Source organism: Polyergus mexicanus, unplaced genomic scaffold (assembly GCF_030449975.1).
Source record: "Polyergus mexicanus isolate NDT 795.1 unplaced genomic scaffold, iyPolMexi1.0 SCAF_8, whole genome shotgun sequence".
NCBI lineage: Eukaryota > Metazoa > Arthropoda > Insecta > Hymenoptera > Formicidae > Polyergus > Polyergus mexicanus.
In genome coordinates, this window is record NW_027223328.1 from 11427273 (window position 1) to 11435972 (window position 8700).

Sequence of the window (8700 nt, forward strand, 5' to 3'; positions counted from 1 at the left end):
ACGCGCATAATCTGGCGCCAGCTTTAAATATATCACTGCGAGTGCACCGGATATATACCATAGTTATTCATAGATAAAGTAAAATTAAAGACAAACAAATTTCAGCCTAGAATCTATCTCGTTTAAATTCTGCGCATTTTTCTGCGCAGACGCTCGACGCTTAACGCTGTCATGTAAAGGCACATTAAGATCGTAAGCAAACAACCAATCACAGTTAAATATTCTTGTTATGTTATTAGAATGCTTGATTGTGATTGGTCGATTTGCTTACGACCTTAAGGCCGTATTACACTACGGATTGCAGGTTCGGTTGCGGTTGAAGATACATTTGACTATTACGGATTGACCAATCAGCTGCCTTGCTCTGATTAGTCAATCTGCAACTGTCAACTGTATCCTCAACCGCAACCAAGTCCGTAACCTGTAGTGTAATACGACCTTTACATATAGCGGATCGAAGCACCAATCGAAAGTCGTTATCCAGGTATTCCAATTCTCATTTGAAGAATTCTAGTTTCACTACATCCTTCTTTCCATTTGATTATACTTTGTCCAAATTTATATTCAGTTATTTCTTTGAACCAAAATGAGTAGAGAGAGACAAATTACATTTCATACAATTTCATAGAAAATGTGTAAACTGCCGATTACTGTAATAACTTAAATAACAACCGATACAGATTATGTGTGTCGTGTGTATGTGGAACGCCAATATTTCTTGAAAATTTTAATCTGATTATAGAAGTTGAATTCTCCTTTTTGATATAGTAAGTTAAAAAAAATATATATATATACTTAGTAATATTCTAATGATAATTAATTTGATATTAATTACATATTTCTAATATATACACTTAATTTTTATTTTATCATTACGAAAAGATTATGACAATAAAAACTAATATAAATATCTGAGACATTCCTTGAAAGATTATTTCTAACCTATACTAAATTAGACTTACTTGGTACAACAAGAGTTTTCTTTAATTTTAGATCATGACTGCTGTAAAAGTGCATGGTGGTATCGACATTTTAAGGCTGCCGGTAAACGAAGAAGAACACATTTGCCCTCCATGGCGTATCAAATACACGCAATCTCATATACTCCATTCTAAGTGTTCAAAAAGTGAAAGTGGCTGTGGTTCCAATGACGAGGCTGCCTGTCAGTTTTGCATGTAAGTTGATCATTAAAATATTTCAATTGTTTTCAAAATATTATAATATAAAGATATATCTAGAAAGTAATTTTTAATATTTTAGATATAACAATGCATTAGAATTGCCACATATGCCAGATATGGTATTTCCCAATAATGTATTAACTCTGACGCATCAGGATGGAGCATTACTGCAATTCAATGCTTTGGATTCTTTAAGATATGTCTCCAATGGAAAGATTAATGTACAGCTTGCTTGTGCAGAGGCATGGAAAGAATCCAGGTATATCATTAATTATATACATGCTTTTTTAAATTTACTTATAATCATTATTGTGTATAATTTGCTATCTAAATGTATATTAACAGATTGGAAAGTAGCGAATATTTGGAAGAGAAGATAAAACCTTTTGATTGGACATTTACCACCAGTTATACTGGTACAATATCAGGTTTTGAAGTTGAAGAAACAAATGAGAGAATTGATATCGATAAATTAAGGCAGAAGGATAAGATTATGTTTTATCATGATTTAACATTATTTGAAGACGAACTTCACGACAATGGTATTGCAGTAAACTCAGTCAAAATTGTAAGTTTATCTTAATATATATATATATAAATTTCCTGATGAGATATATAATAAAGTTGTAATAATTTCTTTTTTATTGCATACAGAGAGTTATGCCCACTAGTTTTTTTATATTATTACGATATTTTCTGAGAATTGATAATGTAATGCTGAGAATAAATGATACTCGTATTTATCATGAATTTGGCAAAAATTACTTATTACGTGAATTTACATCACGGGAAGCTAAAGTTCAACATATTCGAGTAAGTAATATAATATATTCATAATTCACATAATTCACTTTTAAAAGAGTATCAAGAAAAAAATCAAGAGTATTATCAAACTTCTCAACCAAAAAAGGAGTTTAGAACATTAAGAACATATAACTTTCATTTTTCATGTCATCACTCAAATTTTTCATTTAACTTGAAACTGATAAAGTCTACAATTCTTACAATGAATTAACTAACAAAAATAATTTTCAATGTATATTACTAGGATAATACTTTTTATTCATTTCATGTATTACTATGGAAATTTCATGTATGGAAGCTAAAAATATTATTTTGTAAGGTTTCCCCGGCACTCTTTTTGGAGCCAAGTGCAATAGCGCCTCATTTGCCATTAATTGGAAGCCGATATGACAAATTGATAATATCTGAAAAGAAAGAAGGATCAAAATTAACTGAAGGTACAACTGGGCAGAATAAAACTATGACTGAAGGACAAATAACACATTCTGATGAACTCACAGCAGACAATTCCATCACATAAGGCTTGTGTTAAAGTTTTTACATTATGTGTTATTATTTCCTTGATGAACATTAATTAGGAACTCACTGTACAGATTATTAATTTTCATTTTGATCATGTTAAAATATATTAGACATGTATAAACAATTAAGAAATGAAAACACAGCAAGGAAGTTATACATTTGTTGGCATTGAATTATTTAAAATCAATCAATGCCAAGATTTGATCAAGACTGATCAATTTTAATTTGATCATCTTTCAATCCTTACTACAATAGTTTTAATTTATATTTTTTTCTCGTTTAATTTATAATAAAAATTTCATGCTAAACTACTAAATTAATTTGTTCAATAATGTCTTTTTTTTTTTTTTTTTTTTTTTTTTTTTTTTTTTTTTTTTTTTTAAGATATATATATTAAACTTTTATTTACATATAATCGATAACAAGAAGAATTTCATACACTATAAAATGATTTTTAAATGACCTTAAAAATCATGTTTAAGTGAGAATAGAGTAAAAACCACGAAACAGTTATAAGATGACAAATTTAATTTATTAAATGCTCAAGAAATGATCGTAGCTATCAATCATATACTGTAAATATTTGTCGATTTTAATTTTACCAATTTCCAAAATCAATCTAGTTACTTTAATTATATTTACGTACATATATACACATCTTTGCTAATGTTATAATTAGTGATTTTTATAAGTAAAATAAATGCTGCATTGTCAATGTATTTTCATGATTTATGAGTATGTTTAATTGTTTTAAAAAATGGATTAGAAAAAATTAAGAAAAAAGGTAAATATACAAAAAAATATTTTATAATGCGGTAATTTCTCTCTTTCTCTCACAATATTTAACTGAAACATCGCAATTATTTTTGTTAGTTAATTCTATAAAGTATATCGACTAATCATATGCCCTTTTTTTTTTTTACTTTGATCTATCAATATCTCAGTCTCTATTGAAATTGTAAGTGACTTTTTTTTTTGCTGGAAATTTTCGCTGAAAAAATGTCTTGTAGTTAAGTTGAGATCTATGCATTGTTGCCTTGTATGGCTTGATTTTGAGAAGATTACGCGCTTCTATATGCATTTCACATACTAGAAATCTTTCCAATTTCATTCTTTGTAAATTTTTCAACATTTTTCTGCTAACAACTTTGTAAAAAGACTTATATGTTCTTATATAAATCTCAATCTATTAATTTTGAACTGGATAGATTTGAAATTGTATGTTGAAGAGAGTGCGACTGGACTCTGGTCTCGGATAAGGCTATGACTAGATTCCACACAGAAAAGCTTTGCCTCTCTGTATTTCACCATAAACATTATTGCATGTGTTTCCCTTTCTCTGTCCGGATAAGTAGAAAATAAATATTAAAGGAAAAAGAGGAGAGAAGAACCGAGGGAGAGAACTGATCGGCTTTCGGGTTGGGCTGTCTTCCCATCACCGCACGGTGGTGTTTATTCGCGGGCGCAAAAAAACTTGGGTGAATTCCATCGTACGGGTCGACAGAGACGAGGGAGTTGGAGAGGAAAGAGAGGAAGATGAAGAGAAGAACAAGGAGAGAAGGCGAAGCGAAGAGGAGACAGAGAAACGCAATAAGAGCAAGAAACAAGGAGGTCGTCGACGACAGCAATCTCTCGTGAGTAGGCTTATCCCATTGCCTCCGTCCCACCTTATAGCGCTCTCACACGCTACTAGCGGGTGCGTAGGTGTTTCCGGCCGGCTGAAGAAGCACGGCCGCCTGCGCCCGTCGATCCAGAAGAGGACGGTCGAGCCAGGATAAAATCAGAGAGAAGAAGAAGGAGGAGAAAGACGGAGCGATGACGAGTTGGTGGCGAGAACGGCGTAGAAAGAGAGCTAAAAAGATAGAGGAAGAGAAAAAGAGAGAGGGGACTCGATCGAAAGACAGAGAACAACTCGACCGGAAGCAGTTACTCGCGCGATGCAACGAAAATATCAGGGCGTCCGTTTCGCGCAATAGGATTGCCCGCGCGCGTTCGCCCGGAGTTTAATATAGAACATTCGCGCGGCCGGCTCCGTCGCGAAAACATCACACACTGACGTCGACCGTGCACGAGTTCCTTCTCTCTTTCTCCGCTCGAGAAAAACAACTCCTTCTTTCCGTTTGGCCGTCGCGGCTCCTGGCTTTCTTCCTCTCTTCGGACGCAACGCGGTTCCCTAAAATTAGGCTCGTGTCCACTTGCTCGGCGCGCCGCCGTCGCCGCGGGTGACATCCGTGTCGGAGAGCCGGACTCGTCGAAGGTCTTTGTCCGTGACAGTGGTGTGGCCGTGCAGCGATCTTTGAATAACGGGAACAAGGTGCACAACACCGGCACATCGCCGATTTCGCGTCCTTCGGGTATCTCGAAATGAGAACGATTATTTTTGTCCTTTTTGTAATTCGTTTCGAAAAGAAGTGAGAATCGACAACCATTATCACTTATTGGATGACACTTACAATTAGAAATGAAAGAATGGGTACGCTATATCGCGGTTCGGGTATACTCGTCGCGTTATATATCTAATTTCGATATCTCGATATATGAGAGCATTTAAAGTGTCCTTCTCGATAATTCCAAAGGAAGCGAAATTTTATATCGATTTGCCCAAATTTTATTTCGATATTTCTATATAGATGTTATTTGATGATGCTTAGAAGCTTGGAAACGTTATGTCACACTTGCTGGCTTCCTATTTCAATACCTTGAAACGAGATCGAAGTCATCCTACAATTTAGCGGCTCCGAAGAAAACATTATATATGTACAATAGATGTAACATACATTCATTTTCAAGTAACAGAAAATGATATTGTTCAAATTTACATCATTATTTTGACAGAAAGTTTGGCTCCCCCATTATATGTTTCTACAATAATTTCTTCGCTCTTTCCCAAGTCAATTCGAATAAATATTTATTTTATTCTTATATAACGCAAAAAAAAAAATACAAAAATATAATAAACTACCTAAAATATCACGCAATTTTTTTCGAAATTATGTTCATTTTAACCGCATTTTTTATTTTCTTTTTTTTACAATTTCTTCTCCAACGTCAGCGTATACATATATATATCTTTTTTTCTCTTTGCAAAGTGCATCTAATAGTATAGGGCGACCGAAAGGAACAGCAGATCTATTGACAATCGCGCGACTATTCTCACATTTTATTTGAACTCGTCAATTAGGACATGTGAGAAAGAAGAGGGAGATCCGCCCGTATAATTTTCACGACATCGCATTTTAAACGCGGAAATCCATTGTCGACATCCCTCATGATGCCCCGATGTCTCTTTTGACGTGCTTAACGAGTCGCTAAGAGAGGGCAATCTTCCGTTGTTGCTGCGTTCGTTGAAGCGTGAAGGAAGGGATAAGTAACAGAGTACGGCGGGATGAAGAGGAAGAGAGAAGAGATGGAAGAGGGAGACCTGGTACTGGTTCCTCGAGGTTTCGTGGAAGACGGTGGCTGGGAGGCGAAGAAGGAATGCCACTTCCGGTCACATGACACCACTGGACCAGCCGACCACTTTGCTCTCTTCTTATTTTCGGCTCGTCGTCCGGACCTCTCCACACCCCCTTCCTCTCCTTCTCCCTCTTTTCGATTAACGTGCGGCGTCGCAAATCGGTCACGAAAGAAACAGAGATGGACGTCTGCTTTTCGTTAACGAATTCGTCAATTTCGAAGGAACTTTGTCGATCGATAATTTCGAACCATATAAGGAACCATTTACGGATCGAGAAGAACATTATTAGATGACACATTTTTGTGTCGGAAATTTTAAAAAAATTACTTTGGCCCTCTCCTCCCTATGCATATCTCGAATATACTGTCAATCATTCTGAATAATGGCGCTGATAAAAAAAAGTAACGAGAGACGGTCGAGATATTCTTCAGTTAATTTTACACCGACTTTACTTTTACGCAGAAATATAATATCAAAAATTAAAATGTCGTCATCGAGAAAAGTGACAAAATTCACCTAAACAAATATTCATCCCAATTTTTGATAAAAAGTCGGTCCAAAATTATATGCTTAATATAATAGTAAAACAATCTCTCTCTCTCTCTCTCTCTCTCTCTATATATATATATATATATATATATATATATGGCTGGCAACCTGTCTCACATTTGTCTCTCGCGCGTGTAGGATAATTATTAATTACAATCTGCCGCCATTAATATTTACAAACCGCTATCTTAGATTTTATATTGAGAAAGTCTTTGAGGCTGCAACGAATGGCAGAGCTGCACGTCCCGCGAGCTAACGGACTCGCATCCGTTCGCTTCCTTCGCCGCGCGCCGCGATGCATTCAATTGCCCGCTAATGATGATCCGGGACCTCTCGCCTAACGATCGCCTTGTCGAGATCGACTGCAAAGCAAACACGCTCAGAAGTGGTTGCGAACTCTCGGCGTTCCCGGTCGGACGACTAAAGGATATTCGAAAATAATGCACTCTTTCTGGATGTAATATACGCGATCGACTATATAATAGTAAACGAAATCCAATGCAGGATAGGATTCTTCTTCTATATTTCATTGATCGCACTTGTTCTCTTTGAAAGTTACCGCTCTCCATCTGTAAGAAGTCGTGAAGCTACCCGTTTAGTTTTATGATGTAACGACTGAATAAAAAGTATCAATAATACAATGATATAAAAACTATGATTAAAATTAACACATCTTTCAGCTTTATGTAGACAAAAAAGAGATTATTTATTTGTACATATCCTCCCCCCCCCCCCTCAGCTCAAATGCGGATAGTTATCTCGGACCACCTTGCGTACGCATGGGGGACGGACGGGGGAAGGGTGGGGGGGGGGGGAGCGAGAGGGGGCGGAGAAGAAAATTTAAATAAATTACGATTAGTATTGATATACAGGAGAATTGTGTGATTGGTTAAATATATAAATGCATAAGTATATACATAGTCTATGCATGTATATATATATGTATATATATGTATATATATATATTTACAAGACATATACAGATCGTATAGACTTAATATTAATAAAAACTTGTTTTCTCTCGCTTGAGACGCACCCGCATGCGCGCATACAAACACCTACACATGATATAATACACTCACACGTGCACATACTCACGACATATACATAATACGTACACTCGCGTTCCATTCACGCCTTCGTGTCCTTTCGCGCCTTCACTAGTCGATTGGTGTGCAATCGCGCATTGTTGTCTTCGATAAATGTCTACAAGTCGCTATTTCGATTCGAGTCGAGCCGAGCATAAATCTCATCGATTTAGCAATTTTCATACGCATTAAAAATAAAAGCACACAAAATAAAATATCCGCTATATGTTGTACAATGTAGTGTGTATATGAAGAGATCTCATTTCTAGTATCTAGATTGAATTAGAACTAGAAAGAGCATCGATTAAACCGCGGTCAAGAGATCCCAAAAGCGAAAATTTGATCCAAAGATCATTTGGATCTTATTTGCACCTAGATAAGAAAATTTTTCCTTCCCACTTTGATAAGAAACGCTCCTCGAAACGCGCGCACACAGTTATTAGAAGAAACATATAATCGCTTAACGACTTGTGAATCGCGAAAGGACAGAAGCTCGTCTCGCTTTAGTATATTCAACAGTTTGGCGTTCTTTCGTTATATTTCTCGTCGCATTCGTCTTGGATGAAAAAAAACCTTGTTACGCTTTTTCACACCGTTTAATCGTTCTCGCACCGAAGCCATAACATTTTTCGTACTATATCTCTTCTGATTGCTTCTTATTCTCGTTGTCTCAATGCCTACCCTTCGCAAGAAGGGCGAAAGAGTCGTCGAGAAAAAGAGTTGGAAAAAAAAAACGCTGAGTCATCTCTCGCGGGACAAAAATCATGCTCGCGAACACAATTCCGAAAATTCTATCGTCCATGTTAATCGATACACATACGCAGAGACATACATACGTACAATCGTGTTTGTGTTTCGCATCAAAATTATTTGCTACTAGCGGTGTATGATTGGAAAACTGTTTTTGACAACGGTATTTTGATCGTATTATTTCTTCTTCCACGTAAAAACCTGAATATCTTTGCACACAATTTTCCTCTCGCAGTTCCTTTTATATTCTTTGAAAATTATAATGTCTATGTGGTCTCTGCAACTTTCAAATGAAAGAAAATACGGAAGAATGTCTGGAAAAATATTAAGAGCAAAAAAGAACGAAAGC

General features: G+C 35.8%; 1 protein-coding gene across 1 annotated transcript; it reads left to right on the forward strand.

Moving 5' to 3' along the window:
• The first annotated feature begins 557 nt into the window (after positions 1-557).
• On the forward strand, positions 558-2836 carry LOC138935515 (TIP41-like protein). The gene is made up of 6 exons (XM_070300160.1): positions 558-767; positions 994-1175; positions 1261-1440; positions 1527-1749; positions 1836-1994; positions 2305-2836. Exons 2-6 carry the CDS (start codon positions 997-999, stop codon positions 2503-2505), a joined length of 942 nt encoding a protein of 313 aa, XP_070156261.1. The 5' UTR covers positions 558-767; positions 994-996; the 3' UTR covers positions 2506-2836.
• The last annotated feature ends 5864 nt before the right edge of the window (positions 2837-8700 follow it).